Source organism: Corapipo altera, unplaced genomic scaffold, assembly GCF_003945725.1.
Source record: "Corapipo altera isolate COAL_440 unplaced genomic scaffold, ASM394572v1 2b, whole genome shotgun sequence".
NCBI classification, from domain to species: domain Eukaryota; kingdom Metazoa; phylum Chordata; class Aves; order Passeriformes; family Pipridae; genus Corapipo; species Corapipo altera.
The window spans coordinates 11,897,725-11,914,940 of record NW_020884874.1 but is presented as its reverse complement, the minus strand read 5'-3'; the positions used below and the strand labels follow the sequence as shown (position 1 = coordinate 11,914,940).

Here is a 17,216-nt window from a genome sequence, read left to right as displayed (position 1 = left end):
CTGTATGAGAAATGGTGTGGCCAGTAGGAATAGGAAAGTGGTTTTACTGCTGTACTCAGCACTAGTGAGGCCACACCTTGAATCCTGTGTTCAGTTCTGGACCCCTCACTACAAGAGAGACATTGAGGTACTGGAGTGTGTCCAGAGAAGGTCAATGAAGCTGGTGAAGGGTCTAGAGGGCAAGTCATATGAGGAGCTGCTGAGGGAGCTGGGGTTGTTTAGCCTGGAGAAGAGGAGGCTCATGGGAGACCTTATTGCTCTCTACAGCTGCTTGAAAGGAGGTTGTAGTGAGGTGGGAGTCTCTTCTCCCAGATAACAAGTGACAGGACAATTGTACCAGGGGAGGTTTAGATTGGATATTGGGAAAAATTTTTTTGTGGAAAGGGTTGCCGAGCACTGGGACAAGTTGTCTGGGGAACTGAGGGACTCACCACACCTGGAAGTGTTCAAAAGACGTGTGGATGTGGCACTTGAGGTCAAGGTTTAGTTATAAACATCACAGTGCTGCACTAATGGTTGGACTTGGTGATCTTAGAGATCTTTTCCAACCTTAATGGTTCTATGATTCTGTGACTCTATGACCTTCCAACCTGTAGGAAAAACTAATTTCCCAGAATTCCAGTGAGATTGTAGTGATGGGTTTTTCCCAGAACCAGCTCTCTCATGATGCAAATGTGTGATTCCTGACTTGAGAGTAATCAGGGTATTCAGAAATCTGTTTCTTTTCCAATTTGGAACAAGACCCAATTTTTCAAATGTTTCACACAAACCGGAAATTTCACAACTACTTCGGAAATATTGATGTGCAGCATACTAGCTACATTTTTCCTATTTTTAGGCATCTAACATCTTAGATGTATCAGCTTTTTAAATAATTAGCAGGAAGAAATAAACACATATCAGATAAATCATATTATAGATTAAAAATGCACATTACAATGAGAAATAAATAACATAAAATAAAAACACATTTCTTTCCATTGATTGTAAAATCTGGATGTCAGGAAGCCAAAAATCTCAAAACATTTTCACCCTACCCATCTCTTCTTCCCAGGCTTAACTTCACTTCTGAATTCTCTACCTCTTCTCTTGCAGTGGTGCAGGGAGATGGGGAACGGAGGTATTGGTCAGTATATCACACACTGTCTCTGCTGCTCCTTCCTCCTCAGAGGAAGGGCTCCTCACACTCTTCCCCCACTCCAACATGGGGGCCCTCCCACAGCAGAGAGTTCTCCGCAACCTTCTCCAACTTGAGTCCTACCCATGGTCCACAGTTCTTCACAAACTGCTCCAGTATGAATCCCTTCCACAGGGTGCAGTCCTTCAGGAACAGAATGCTCCAGTGAGGGTCACATATTCCCACTCCTCTCTCCTGTTGCTGTTGCTAGTGTTGCACAAGTTTTCTTTTCTCCCTTCTTAAATCTGTTATCTCAGAGACGCTACCACCATAGCTGATGAGTTCGGCCTTGACCAGCGGTGGGTCTATCTAGAAGCCACTTGGAATTGGATCTATCAGCATGAGGGAAGTTTCTGGCAGCTTCTCACAGAAGCCACCACTGTAGCCCCCCACTACCAAACCTTGCCACATAAACCCAATATATTCTACACCTCAGCTCTGTGTATTTAAGAATTAATATTTAAGGATGTAATATTTAAGAATTATCATTCAAGTCCACATTCATCACACACACTTCACAAGCTTCACTCACATCAGGAAAAGGAGTTCTCCACATCAAAATACCATAATCATAACAGCAAAGGAAAGTGAATAGTTTATACACAATCCACCCACCCTTTGTCCCTTCAGCACAATTACAACAACTGAAATTCACCATGATCATTCCACTCTTTGCTGTCAAATATTGTTTAGTCCATGTCTTTCCTGTTACCTCTCCTTATCTATATTACAATCTGTTGGTCACTGTGACTATAAACACAAAGCAGGAGTAATATGATGCCTTCATTCAGATAATTCTCCTGTTTGTTCACTGGTGTTTGACTTTACTTTGGAAACATCTGTGACATTTTACCAGGCAAAACCATAGTGATGGATATGTGAATGAAAAAACAAAACACAAGAACACCTCTGCTTTAAGAAACATCTTCGACTTTTTGAGTTATCAAACTTATCAAAGAGGTGTAGGGATCAATAGATAGGAAAATAGTCTAGAAGCCAGCAGTTGCTATTTCTGTTCTTGGCTCTGCATAACACTGTCCTGATGCAGATCCCTGAACATGTCATATCACATTTCTGTTTTTATTTCCTCACTGAGACATTGTTTTTTCTATTTAAGTGGAAGACATTGCAGCAGGGATTTGCACTTCATCCTATGCTGAGTGTGATGGATATCCTAGAACCCTTTGTCTGGGCTAGCTTGCTTCTCCAACTATCAGCATGTGAAGCAGACATCTATCATCACCAATTAATTGTATTGATAAAGTTCCTTATGCCTGTTCAAGTTGACAGATACATTTGTCATTATCATCTTGTAAAGCTTCTCCCAAGCTCCTCTCTACATGAAAGCTGCCCAAGCGTGATTTTATTTTTCAGGAGGCTTTTCCCAAATAGTGCCTGGGTTAGTACCATCAGCAGAGTTTTTAATAATATTTTCAGTTCTTAACTATGTCATCTCTTTAGTGCATATGCAATCTAAAAATCTTTGCACTCAGGAAAGTCCCTCAAGTTCCCAGGAAAAAAAGAGATTCTTTTATTCCATTTAATTCACTATATGACTTTACTCTAACCTGTAAGTTTACTTCTGTATAGTGACAAAGCTGCTTGAGAACTGTCAGATACCTATATCACTCACCTGTGAAGAGGATTTTTTAGTCTCCTGTGTTGCCAAATTTTTGTTCTTTTTACTGTTATTTCTTTATTACTCATAAATTTCTTCAGAAGATCGCAGTTATATGCTTAATGTAGTCTCCACATAAGTTCATTTTGTATAAACTAATTCAGAAGACTAGACTCCCCTGAAGTACAAGGTTACTTTGAAGTAATTTAAAAAGGTTTATTGAAAGTTGGAAACAAAGTGTCTTGTGAGGGCTTATCGAATATGTAAGGGCCGCTTATATTTAGGCCAGTGGAATCTGGAAAATAACTGACTTCCTCTCTATCTCCTTTCCAAATTATCAGTGTTTATCTTACAACTTGAAGCTTCTTCAAATCTAGAACAAAATATTTTCAAGAAGAAGGTAATCAGAACTGATATACCTGTTTTAAGTAGGCTTAAATTAGAGGTGATTCCTGTCAAAATAGCACATCATCATAGGACATATCAAAGAAATAGATTCCAACATTTTGGTCTTAAGAATGACTTTGACATTTAAAAAAACATGTTTCATTCAAAAAACAAATTATCAAATCTGTATTTTCTCCAGGTACTTATAAACCTACTCCCAAATTGGTGTCTTGCACAAAAGAAGCCTTCAGTTGTTTCAGTAAAGGCTTCTGTTAACTAATTATTTTATGATCAAGTGGTTTCTACTCACAGTAACCTGCTGTTCATACTGTGTTAACTACTTACAGCTGAAAATGTATGCTTCATTAAAAACACACATATTTAACTACAAACTAAAAAAAACCCCTCAGTTATTTGAAACTGTGTGGCATGTATTTCCTTCCTCAAAGGGATGTATTGTAACTTCTTTACCACTACTGTGACAGGCTTTATCCAAATCATTTGAAACACACATGTTCGCTTTCTTTTAGAGGCAGTTTTTACTTTGCTTATCCAACTGCTAAAACCTAATCTTAGGCAAAACACTCATAAAGACACTTCTAAATTTTTTTCTGTTGGCATCGAATCCTTTTATTAACTACAATATAAGATCTACAGGGCTCTGGGGGATTTGGGGGACTGTCTGTTACTTGTACTATTTAATGATATAAACTAACTAAGACAGAAAGTTACATATACTCTTTAAAATATGTTTGAAATACTTATTGATCTTTGTCACTAGTTTGTTATCTATTCTTATTTTCTTTTACAATGTAAAGGAAGATTTGCAGCTATTCAACTAGTAGAATACTTCTCTCCTGATCAAGTTATTGAAATTTGTTATACGTGAAAAACATGTTGCTTGGTTTCAGCTTGTTAGAAGAAGTTTATGTCATGATTAAACTGACAAATTCCTTGTAGTCAAACTTTGATGATGTGAACAAATCAGATTGTCATATTCTATGGTGTGAAGAAATCCTGTATGATGATCCATAGAGGTTCCATGATTTGGGAGACCCTAAGTGAGCAAATACTTTATCCTTTTTAAGATCAACTTGTCAAATTTTGGCACTGATGCTAAATTATTGGTCATGCTTATGCATTCGCTTTTGGAGGCAGAATGCTTCACACCACGCAGCTTCTCTGTAGATTTTAGGTTGATTTCTATGACAATGCATATATCTTGAAAAGGGTAAGCTAATGGGGTACAGTTTTAAATCAGTATCAAAGTGAGTCTAAACCCTATAAAGACAAGCCTAGATATTTTTTTAAAAAAATCTAGAGTTGGTGGAAAGTTAAAAAAAATCTGTAAAGATTGTGCTACTCTATACAGGAAAAAGACATAGAGAAGCATAACAGATATTTGGCATTTTCTCTCTGACTGTCATAATTTCTGCTTTATCCAGACCAAGTAAGATCATTTATTTTTCATGCAGGCCTCGACTTTCCTCTGACAGTGTCAAAAGGAAATTAGTATAGCCTGTACCTGTTGAGGAGATATATTATTGGCTGCTCTCCATTTATTGATGGCAATGAAATCCATTAAGTTTCACTATCCCTCCTAATGACATCCTACTGAGTATTGCCAAATTGGACCCTATGGGATTGCCAAGGGAAGTATGAGGACATGGAGGACAGGAGCACTTGCCCCTTGAAGTAATCTTCGCTCTCCCAACTTGCAATGTCAAGTGGCTCTTTTTTCATAGAGTCTATATCAGAAGCATTTCTGAGTCATTCCTCTTGCATTGATGCAAGGATATGAAATCACACATCATTAGTATGTTTTGGGAAATAGGTTGGAACATTTTTCAGGAGGTGGTACTCAAGGTAGGTGTTGGAAAAAAGTGGCCCAGGCTGATTTGCTAGTTCTTTTTGTAGAACAGATTTTCTGTTGAAATTTTACTGCTGAGCCATTTAACATACTCCCAGAATTTCACTTAACTTAAACATCTGTGTTTGGAACAGAGATAAACTCTCAAATGAACCTTGTTGGTTACCTAATGTTAAAAAAACACATAAAAACTTATTCTTGCAGCCTTGGCTTTTGAAATGACTCAGTCTGCTTACACCAAAAGAAGAGTTTGTTTTCAAACATAGCATAGAGTAAAATAACTTGGATAGATTTTTTCCTCCCCAATCTTCACTGTAATATTTTCTTAATTAAAGTATTTTGATTTAGGAGGAAAGAGACATTTGAGTAGTTGAATAATTTCATATTTTTTTGTACAAGTATTTTGAAGTGGATTCTATTTACCAACTTTCTCAAACATCTGACCATATCTGATCTCTACTGAATCATTCATAGAAAAAGCTTTACTTCTTTATTTATGCATGCTTTTCTAATTGATCCCCTATTCGGGACATATGAGCTTTAATCCTAAATTTACCAGGACTCCCTGTGCCATTTCTGATTGTTTCTTTGACATAGTTTATACATTGCCTCACTGCGTATGTGAATAGAACTAGCGATGTTATGACCTTATGTAATACCTAAAAGGTTGGCATAATTTGATGTTAAGACACTTTAACATTTAAGGGATTGTAAAATTAATGTTACATCTGTGCATACATTGGTATTTCTAATAATGTTGTTATTACATGAACATTAAAAATAGTTATTTATTTTTATAGATATAAATGCACACATCTACTCTGTATAGGCTAAAGTAATTCCAGTGCTTTCAGGCTTTGATTGGTGAAGCTGAAAATATAGTGCAACAAATTCTTGTTGCAGCACTAGTTGTCTCTCAGAAATTTTATGTTCATTACCTAGACACTCTCACCTCAGTTTCTGGTCCTTTCATTAACTGGTTGTTTGCTTAAAATGTATCTGTTAACATTCTTGCCTCACTTTTTTTTCCTGTTTGGGGGAGGCCCAGACGCAGTTGATTTTATCCTTTATATTTCTGGTGTCTGGAACACATATGTTCTCTGTCCCTACACAACTGGCATGTTTCACTCATTAACTGTTTGTTTGAGCTGCACTGTCTGTTTTCTCTGGGAACTGTGAAGATTTGAGATGCTAATGTATTTTCAAGACAGAAAATAATCTCAGTTATTCCCTTAAGACTGCCAGGCTGGTAGGAAGGCCTTTGATAACCTCAGCTTATGTTTTATTATATACTGTTGTTTCAGGTTCAATGGATCCAAAAGACTTTCTGAGGGAAGCACAAATAATGAAGAACTTGAGACATCCAAAACTTATACAGCTTTATGCTGTCTGTACCTTGGAGGACCCAATTTATATTATTACTGAGCTGATGAGATTTGGAAGTCTTCTAGAATACCTTCAAAGTAAGCAAATGACTATAAATTCATTTTAGGGGTGCTACAGCTATCAGTTTAGTAAACACACTAACATAAAAAATAGAAGTACAACACCCTATTTTAATATAAAAGCTGCATTATTTATCACGTGTGGGTGTAAGAAAAATGGAAAGAGAGGTTTATGAATTTTTGATGGGCCAAAATATTTGAGAAGTAGGAAAGAATCACATTCACAGTTTGATTCTTGCCTTGTAATGACCCATATTTTTTCACCCAGTTCTATGAATAGGTGGGAACATACACTAATGGAATAAAAATACAAGCATCCAGAAGGATAGGTCATCATATTTGACGTGAAATAGGAGCACTTCCACAAAATGTACTTAACAGCTTTGAAAACTATTACTAGTCAGGGATAGCTTTTCACTATGAATTTGTCCCTTGCCTATGGCATTCGAGTTTTTATCTCAGCAGTACTTCAAAGTGCTCTTTTGAAGGCAAATAATAATTAAAAATAAAAATGTACAGCCTGGAACAGACTGGCATAATGATCACACTTTAAGTTCACTCCTGTTGTTGAGAAATGCTTGATTCTAGTGTTACCCATTTTCAGTTTAGCAGATGTCTGTGAGATGCTAAATGTAATGATCTCTTGAAGACAAAATGTTTGCTGCGATTGTCATGCTTAATTTCTTCTCTGTTTCCAGCCCATAAAGCAAAGCCCTGTGAAATACCACAGAAAGTATTAACGTGACACATGCCTTCCCCCATCTTCTCTGCAGATCCGTTTTTTAAAATGAGGCTCAGTCCACAGACAATTAAAGCTAAAGAAATCTCTACTAGAGGGACAGCTGCACCAGGAACTGTGCAGAGAGGGTTTGCCATGAGCTTGGGCCAGATCATCTATGGTTTTGTAGGCATTTACTCTCCAGAGGTAGTAAGGCACAAATTTCCTTTCAATTCTCATCTTTCATGCCTTTGTGTGTGGAGTGCCGCTTACCTGATTGAAAGAGCCTGGCACATCAGGAAATGATTGCTGTGCATGAAAACACTTATTGCACTGGACAAATAGCTCTGAGAAAGCCAGGATGAGCCACAGCTATTGCAGAGGTGAAAATTGACCTGTTTGTGCACAGAGTACAATATGTCCAGGGCACATCAACACTGCAGCCTGTGTGTGGATCAGTTGCCAGCACAGGCACAGCAGCTGCCCTTGCTGCGTGCAGCATATGTATGCAGCCTGCTCTTTGCCTAAGTGTTCACTTCTGTAGCCCTGCATCAGAGACTGTGGAAAGGCAGCTGGTTTTCAGGCAGCCGTCAGGATAACAGTAAAAATATCCAGTTGAAACCCAGCCCAGTTGTATCTCTCCTTTTCTGATGGCCTATACACAGGGAAGTACATAGAACTAAGAGGTGGAGGTAGAGATCCAAGTACTTTGATAGATATTGGTCAGAGAAAAGTCTGCTGTCAGCGAGAGTATTAAGGAAAGAGATTTGAATCTTGCATAGAGCTCCATGACTGGAAGCGATATGTATCAGCTGACATGGAGTGGACAGCTCCTGATGAGTGGACAGCTCTTGAGACTCAACCACTCCAGGGAACAGGAAAATATTTCCAGAAGGCTTCTGTCTCTGTGAGCACTATGGGTAAATATGGCAAATTATAGCAGAGGAAAGTCCAAAGATATTCGCTGATTAAGTTTTCCTCCCTAGAACTGCATGGTATGCTTTTCCAACTTTAAAAATCCCTAACATTTTATTCACAGTTACTATCACATTCCACCATGATGACAGCTGCTTAATAATGATGGGCATGTGAATTCCCTGTGCATCCTGCAAATGTACTTTGGAATAGTTCTTGATGAACACTGCTATGCAGAGTTATTGAGCTGCCACCAATATGAGAAAAATGCAACTGAAAACTTTTCTTTGTGATTGGATGTGAATGAAATTGTCATAAATATATGAGTGCTTTTATCAAATCTGATACACCTGGAGCTTGTTCTGTCAGGGACACAGTCTTGAAGTTCTGTGAAATATTATGGAGGCAATGCCCTCACTGGAGAAAGTGTGGCTTTATTTATTTTTCCTTTTTTTTTCTTTTTATTGTCAGTGAGAATATTTTCCTGTCTTTCCTGTATGAGATGTTGTGATTGGTAAGAACAGGGTGCAGACCCCAAGACTTCTTTAATATTTTGTCTCATAAATTTTCTGTATAGGGGTGATAGTTTTGTAAAAAAATATTAGTAAAAAAGGACATGGAGGTGCTACATTTTCTTTATTGGTCCATGGGAAGAGTTTATAAATTCACCAGTATTGCCTGAGTTTGAGTGTGGAAGTTATATAAATATATACATATATATAAAACTTAGCAGCCTTCCAGTACTAAAGGGGGCCTACAAGACAGATGAACAGAGGGACTTTTTACAAGGGCACGCAGTGATAGGACAAGAGGGAATGGCTTCACACTGAAAAAGGCTTTATTTAGTTTAGGTAATTCTTAGAAATTATTCACTATGAGGGTGGTGAGGCACTGGGACAGGTTACCCAGAGCTGTGGGTGCCCCATCCCTGGAAGTGTTCAAGATTGGGTTGAACGGGGCCCTGAGCAACCTGAGTTAGTGAATGGCATACCTTCCCATGGTAGAGAGATTGGAACTAGAGGATCTTTAAGGTCCCTTCCAACTCAAACCATTCTATGAGTCTATATTAAACTTTGGTTTTGTTGTTTTTATAGTTTTTCCTCCCTCAGAACACTTTAAAACAAACTAAAGCACATGTATACCCATTTGAATACAGCTGTAATATCTTCTGAAGTGCTCTGTATGAAATGGGAGCTGGCTCTGGTTTGGAACCTTCCACAATTGTACTAACACAGTGCTGTGCTTGAACTTGTGTGCTTTGGCTGGTCCAGCCTGGTGTTTTGAAGGTAAAGTCAGAAATCTTTATGAGACTGCTATACATGATTTCCACTTCAGATCCCAAAGAGACATATGCTTTCATCCTCCATCTTTGTGCACAGTTTCCAGCTCCTGATCAGCTGAGGCTCCTCCTTAAAGCTTTCCCTCCAGGACAGCTGCAGTGCAGAACCAGCTAACAGAGATAAATCATCCAAGAAATACTGCAGCAGCCAGGGTAACAGTGGCCTCTTCATCTCCCTCAGCCCACAGGCTAAAGGCAGCAGGTCAGCCCAGTCTGGTCTGCTACCCCAAACAAGCCACAATAGAAGAAAAATCCTTCAACTGCGACTCCAGTGTTAGAGGTGGATCTCGTCTTTGTCCTTTAGCATGGTGCACCTGAGTGTCCTACAGGGAACAAGACAGGAAGGGTTTAGCAGCTCTAACTCCTATTCTGCACTGAGGTAGCTCATTAAACACAAGGCTTATGAGTCATCTGTTTTTCAGTACATGTCTGTACTCTGCCTGTTGGAGCAAGCTTGTGTCGGGCTATCCCTGAGCATTGGCAGACCAATGTGCTCAAGTTTGTCTGAATTGTCTGCTTTCACCAGGAGGTAGCTCACAACCCATGCAGATGAAGAAGCCATGTGAAAGGGAACATTTAAAGCTGACACACATAAAATAGCTTCCAAAACCCAGGTACTCAAGCAAGCTACCTATACATATTTAGGTATTTTCTGATTAAATACAACATGAGCATAATTTGTGGATGTATATCTTTGTCTAGCAAGACGAATAGTAAATGTTGATGCCTGCCAGTTATCAGAATTGCAAAACTTCAGAACATTATATTAGTCTGTGGCCTGAATGGATTTTCACATAGGCTGATTTTTCTCCCTCTTTCTTTTAAAGGTCAATGCAACTATGAAACATGTGTAGGAGAGGAAAAGATGTTCTGAATCAACAATAGAAGTAAATGTTCTGAGTCAACAATAGAAGTAAATAATCTTGGTGCTGGATTATCATGACCATGAGTTTAGCCTCAAAAAGGAAGTAGGGTAATACACATACAGGACAAATTTAATAATTTAATTCTTTTTTTTCCTACCTATTCATCTCAGAACATCCAGATGAGCAGGAAATTCAAGGCCTGGAGATTGCAGAATAGATTATTAAACAATGGAATTTTACACTTTATTTCATTCTTCATAAAGTGGGATTGCAAGGTTATGTCAGATAAAATACCAGAACTGGAGGAGGCTATGCAAAACAATGCTAAGACACACTATCACTAAAATTAATTAAAAATAAACAACAGAAAACTGCCAGCTACAAATATTTTATTTCTCTAACACACAGGCAGCAAGTAAAAGTCGCCAATCTGATGAGAAAGGAGAACTGCCAGTAAGCCTAGCAGCAAACATTCAGCTTTTTGATATTGTTAAGATTCTGAAACAGAAAGTTGAAACTGTTTTGAGTGTTAGCAGCTACAGAGGTAGGCACTCATGCTTCAGTGCTGCAGCATTTGCGTTTGGCTGACAGTGGCGCTTGAATGTAACACTGTTATGTCTTACCTGGATTACTTTGGAGTATAATTCTTTTTTATGAGGAAGTCAGATGTCCTTAAAAATCCACAAAGGCCCTGAATTTGTATTCTCATGTGTTAAACCTCAATGACTTTTTGGTTACCTGTCTTACAACTTTTGGCTGCAGTTTTTTATGGCCCGAGACTCTTTCCTTCATTTGTGGAGGCAAGTGCTCTGCTCAAAGTTCTGCTACCACTTTGTTTGAACAGCTTATCTTTGATTGGAAAATCTCAATTTCTGGGATTTGCTGGTTTTAAAGTGGTGGGAATTACACATTGTTTCAGAAAGTCCTACTAGAGAAACAGGCAGCTTGAAAACAGCTCAAGGAGTCCTACTGTTGAATAGCAATGACAGAGATAACAGTGTGAAGCATCAAGTGAACTGGAAAGTGAAAATGAGAGTTAGACTTGACAGCAGATGGTATATTTCCTAGTAAGAATCGTTGGAGAACAGGGAACAACGGTACTTTTGTGCCTTTCCATCCTTAGTCAGCTTTGGCTACAGCCGGTGGGTACTGACATTAACTCACTCACAGTTTGGAACAGTTTTATGCACCTGCCAGAAAGGTGCATAGTATGTTACTATCAGCAGATAAGCAGCTTTCTCTTTGGACTGTGTCAGAAGCTCCTTCCAGGCCTAGATCAACTCCTGCTTTTAGTATCCACTCTTTTAGAGAAGATGGGACAGGCACTGTTACTCAATTATTGTGAAATAAATAGCATCATTTGCTAACCTCTGTTATTTGGTTGGGTATTACTTTATCGTATTGCGTGATTTAGTTCATTTGTGTTGGCTATTTGACCCAGTCAGTTTTTCAGTTATTTGTATCTGAAATCTGTAAACATTATGCTGTTCTTGTTATCTTCTTTTTAAACAGAAGATGGAGGCTCTCAAATCTTCCTGACACATCAAGTAGACATGGCTACTCAGGTGGCTTCTGGGATGGCATACCTTGAATCTCAGAACTATATCCATCGGGATCTGGCAGCCAGGAATGTCCTTGTTGGTGAACACAATGTTTACAAAGTGGCAGACTTTGGACTTGCAAGAGTTTTTAAGGTAGGTTGTGGGAGAGTGAATTGTCTCTGCTTTTAACTCTGGAGAACAAGGTAGAAGAGGCCAACTCAAGGATTGACTGCAGTCTCTGAATTGCTGTGTTCAGGCAAAAGGCAAGCCCAGGGAGAAAAGGATCCCTAATGTGTTTACTTATATCCTCTACCTGCATTGTCCTATGCAAAGTTAGGAGGTGGTCTGTGCCTTTTTGTCAGTCTACAGAAAGCAGTCTGGCATCTGCTTCCCACTTAGTCACCAAGGAAGGAGCCTAGCAAGCAACAGCCTTTGCTGGACAGCCTTTATCCACAGTGCTAGTGTCTGCCACATGGAGAGAGATCATGGGAATGATGGAAAAATTATATTCTTGAGCCTGTAAGGGAAGTCATATAAAAATGTATTGGCAGCTATTCTCTCCTTGTTCACTGCTCCAGTGCCTCCATGATGCTTGCAAATACAGGTAGTAATCATAAAAGTACCTTATTCCTCTCCACAGCTAACAGCAAAGTTCATAAAGTGAGCTCTCAGAGATTTAAATCTGATCCAGTTTCAAGTTCTTTGTCACTGAAACGTTTTTTTCCCTCTAGCCCTCGAGGGCAGGGAATGACAAGTATCACTGACCAATATCTCCCTAGGAAAGAGCTGTGGTTCAGAAATGAGATTTTCTACCTCTGAAAATGATTTGATCAGAGTTGGAAAGATTTGATTTGCCATATTTTATGGATTTCAGTATGTAATCCATAATTTCTGAGATCTTTAGTTGTGTTTTGTTTTTGGTTTGTTTTTTCTTTTTTTTTTTTTTCCTAAGTGATTTATATTCTTACCCTGAGAAGGAAAAACAGAGAAAAAATTCCTCTGCTTCTCATTTGGTTTTTTTTTCATTCAAGCAGCCGAAATTGAAGTTTGTAACAGTTGGATTTATTACACACTGAAGTATAGAATAATGGCTTGACAATGGCATCAAGGGACTTTGAAAGTGCTTTTTACTTAATTTTGATCCTTCTAGATATGCATAAGTTCAGATTGCACATTCTTTAACATGACAAAATACATATTTTTAAATGAATAATGCTCACAGTGGATATTTCTCCTTTGTCCCCACTAGAAAGCATAGTAATTTACAACTGTTGACATTTCTTGTTGAAGCTGAACTTTACTAAGATATTCAGTTGTAGAGTCATTTTGGCATATTTTTCTGGGAATAGTTTGTCTCCTAAGCCAAAACAATAACGTGGTCACATGGAAAGATCACAAAGTATTAGGCGTGAGAAATGAAATCAGTATTTCCATATGGATTAATTAGTATAATGAAATAATTTCTTACTCCTAGAGATGAGTATTATGGTCAAGATACTTGTATCGGTATATAGATAAAAATCACTACAACCCGTATTTTCAAAACTAATGGCATTGAAACTGGGAAACATAGATTTTGTATTAAAACAAGGAAAATCTGCTACACGTTTGCCAGGATTTGCATGTGAAAAACTTGACCAAGACTTGGATGTGACTTAAGTACACTAAATTACATGTAGGAATTAAAGAGAGAATAAATGTTTGAAAAATTTATATGTTTGTGCAATAAACCTTTAAGGACATGATTCTACAAATTTGCAAGTTAACAGTTTTTCTATGCGTCTTTCGTCTTCACTTTACATTAATTAATTTGACTCTCTGTAAGCTAATATGTTAATTTGAATCAGTCAGAGTTTATTCTTTGGTCCCAGAAACCTGTGTAAGTGATTGTTATCATATTCAATGGCCCTTCAACACCACAATAAATCCCAGAGAAAGGTTCTGAAATTAGTTAGCTCTTGCTCTTGCCTTCTCTGTTTACTGATGACATGATGTGAAGCCATTTGGTCTCTTGTGTCAGCAGGATGCTTCTGCTACCATTCCTGACAGACTTTTGAAATCTTGCATGCCAGGACCAGGATTCACAGTAGCAAGTCATAATTAATCAGGAGGTACTCCAATGCTGTGTGCTTGCTTGAAATGATAAATGCTTTAGAAAAGTCTCCGATGAAGCCCCTGCATTTCTCAAATGTGAAGCCAAATGGAATGATAGACTTCAGAAAATGTGTACTGTAATGCCATGAAAGATAAGTTCTTGGCTAAAAGATGATAAGATTAAGCACATGCTGAGCTTAGTCAGGTGCTTAAGTGCTTTGCTGAAGCAGATCTGAAATCAGGCTTGCTTCATTGTATCCATGACAGGTAGAAAATGAAAATGTATATGAAGCTAGGACTGAAACAAAACTGCCAGTAAAATGGACAGCTCCGGAGGCGATCCGCTACAACAGATTCAGTATTAAATCAGATGTCTGGTCATTTGGAATACTTCTGTTTGAAATAATCACCTATGGGAAGATGCCTTATGCTGGTAAGTCCTTTTAACCTAAAGAATGATGTCTAATTTTTTCTTGCTTTCAGAATGACACACAAAAAAAGGTTGAACACCTGTTCTATGGGCATGTTAAAGGGTTAAAACTGTAAACAGAGAAAGAAGGCTGTTCAGATGAGGTCCATTTAGTGGGTCAGACCTTCTGGCTTCCCCAGGCTCCATGGAAGCTTTCCAAATGCTGTGATTAGCATACATTTAAGATGCTTTTTGCTGAAGTCAACCTGCGCTGCACAGGCACCTAAGCCAGCTGGCTATTTTCCTCCAGCGTCAGATCAAAGATGCCAATTCTTGGAATATGGAAAAAGGGAAGAAAAAAAGGAAGGTTTTTTTATTCCCCATACTGTCCTTTTAAATTTTTTTTAGTATATCTCATGGAAGAATAAACTATATGTGGAGCATGGCATGGGCACTTCAGGAAGAAGGTGTCTGAGAAATGAATCAGGGTGTACTTCCCCCCCTTACCTCATATTTTACTATTGCATTGAAAAGTCTTTGTAAAGAGAAGGATCACAAGAATTAAAGAAATAATTAAAAAATGTCACCAACATCAAAAGTAGATATAGTGGTCTGAGAGCGGCTACTGTTCCTAGCACTGTGAAAAATGCTCAAGGAACTGTGGCTCCAATAACATACAGTATTAGTGAGATGATTGACTGTGGCTCATTTAGTGCTGGTGAGGAGAGCACAAGGGAAGAACTAAAGCAAAAAACAGTTATATTGCACCTGAACAGGCCTGAGGGGTGATCCGTTCACCATAAACTACACTTCACAGGGTCTCAAACTGATATTTCCTGTAAAAGGCAAAATTGATTTTGCTTTTTGATTCCCACCCTCACCTTCTGTGAAAGTATTCTGAAGAAAAGATAAAAAAAAAGCAAAGCAAAAAATCCTGAGATCTTACATAAACTACAGATGTGTGCATATGCACACAGACTCACAAATAAAAGATTTTAGTATAAACATGTAACACCATAATTCTGAGTATTGTCTGAAAATACATTCAGTGTTATCCCTTTGCAAAGACATATTTTACCTCTATCTTGACAGTAAAAATGTTCTTTTGCCATGGCTATTTGCTTACTTGGTATTACTTTGAGTAGTTTGTTCTCAGTAATCAGTTAGGAGAAAAGATTATGTTGATTTGTGGTGGCAGCGGACAATGTGTAGAGGAAACACCATTCAGAGATCTAGGGAAAAGAAGTTAAGATTACACAATTCCAGATTTAATTTAAAGAGTAAAAAATTAAAAGTGAGCTGAACAACAGTTTTAGTATATAAAGGTATAGCAAAGGTAGGGGAATGGTTTCTTCTCTGTTACTGGTGGTGGCAGAGCAGGTAGGATGTCTCTGCACATCTGCTCTTGAAGAAACTTTGGGTTGACTTTACAAAAAGGTTTCTAAATGTGAGGAAAATTCAGTAGCAGTACAGGTTTTCTTGAGAGATTTTGGAGTCATTGAGACCATAGGAATTTAGCAACAATTCAAGCGAAATAGATGTCAGAAAAATTTTGGCAAACCTGGCTGGTGGAAGAAAAGCCTCACACCCAGACAAACCCATTTGCAGTGCCTCACAGGTGGTACAGTCAGGATGAGGTGGTTGGGAAGCATTGGAGCTGGTTTTTAACTGCTAGTAAACAGTAAGAGATGAGGCCCCGTCCCTGGAAGTCTTCAAGGTCAGGGTGGAAGGGACTGTGAGCAACCTGGTCTAGTGGAAGGTGTCCCTGTTCATGGCAGGGTGGTTGGAACAAGATGGTCTTTAAGGTCCCTTCCAACCCAAACCATTCTACTGTGATTCTGTGATGAAGACACAGAGATACATGGCATCACTAAGCAGACCATGAGTAGTCTGATGAACTTATTTTGGCTTGCAGGTATGCCAGGACACCAGGTGATCCAGCTGCTGGATGATGGGTACAGACTTCCTCAGCCAGAGACCTGCCCAGCACCGCTCTATGAGATGATGTTGCAGTGCTGGAGCGCGGAGGTGGATGGACGGCCCACCTTCGATGCCCTCAGCAAGCAGCTGGAGGACTACTTTGACACTGAGTCCTATTCCTATGCCTAGGCACAGGCCATGGTGAAAGTAACCCCTCAGTGGGCCCTGAAGGACAGGTGCTAGCCAACATAGATGACAGAGGGCTGTTGAATCAGCCTAACCTCAGGCTTCGAGGTTACTTGGGGGTGCTGAGGAATCCTGGTACATTTTCATGCCCAGGCTGATCCTCAGAGACTCTTAAAATTTTTTAAAAAATGAAGTGCCTTCTATTTATTTTTAAATAACAGATTGCAAGAATTAACAAATGAAATGAGTCTAGCTTGATAGCTATTGTAAATTTTTTTCATTTCTTTATTGGAATAATTATTTGCTTTTGCTTAGGTTTTTCATTCCTACCAGGCTGTTCTCATGAAGGAGTGTGATGGCTCTGCACAGCAGGATCTGTGCTCCCAGAGTCCTCTCGCTGTAAAAAATAATAAAAGGGATCCTATGACTGTGATGATGGCAGAATCCAAAGTAATTGCCTTGCTTAGGCTTGAGGTACACATGCTTTTACTGTATCAGGAAATAAACAGATGTTCAGAAAAGGAATTATTTTGTTTTGTGGATACAAAGGTTGATCTTTTTTAGTTTGTCTACTGTTCCTCTATTACAAGAATGAACATTAGATTCCTGAAGCTGTTTGTTCTTAAGGTTGTTAAATAGTGCCATGAAACCAATAAACTATTGTTCTTTGAACTCTAAGGATTTATTTTATAGCTCTTCATCTCAGGAGTATTGGAGGAAAAGATATTTTA

At 38.6% G+C, this 17,216-nt stretch overlaps 1 protein-coding gene across 1 annotated transcript in view; it reads left to right on the top strand.

The window, feature by feature from the left end:
* Positions 1 to 16,631, top strand: part of FRK (fyn related Src family tyrosine kinase) — a 48,263-nt gene extending 31,632 nt beyond the window's left edge. The window contains exons 5-8 of the mRNA XM_027634153.1: positions 6,357 to 6,515; positions 11,848 to 12,029; positions 14,238 to 14,403; positions 16,295 to 16,631. Of these exons, the coding sequence (XP_027489954.1) occupies positions 6,357 to 6,515; positions 11,848 to 12,029; positions 14,238 to 14,403; positions 16,295 to 16,488 (701 nt within the window). The 3' untranslated portion in view covers positions 16,489 to 16,631. The remainder of the gene's footprint in view (positions 1 to 6,356; positions 6,516 to 11,847; positions 12,030 to 14,237; positions 14,404 to 16,294) is intronic.
* The last annotated feature ends 585 nt before the right edge of the window (positions 16,632 to 17,216 follow it).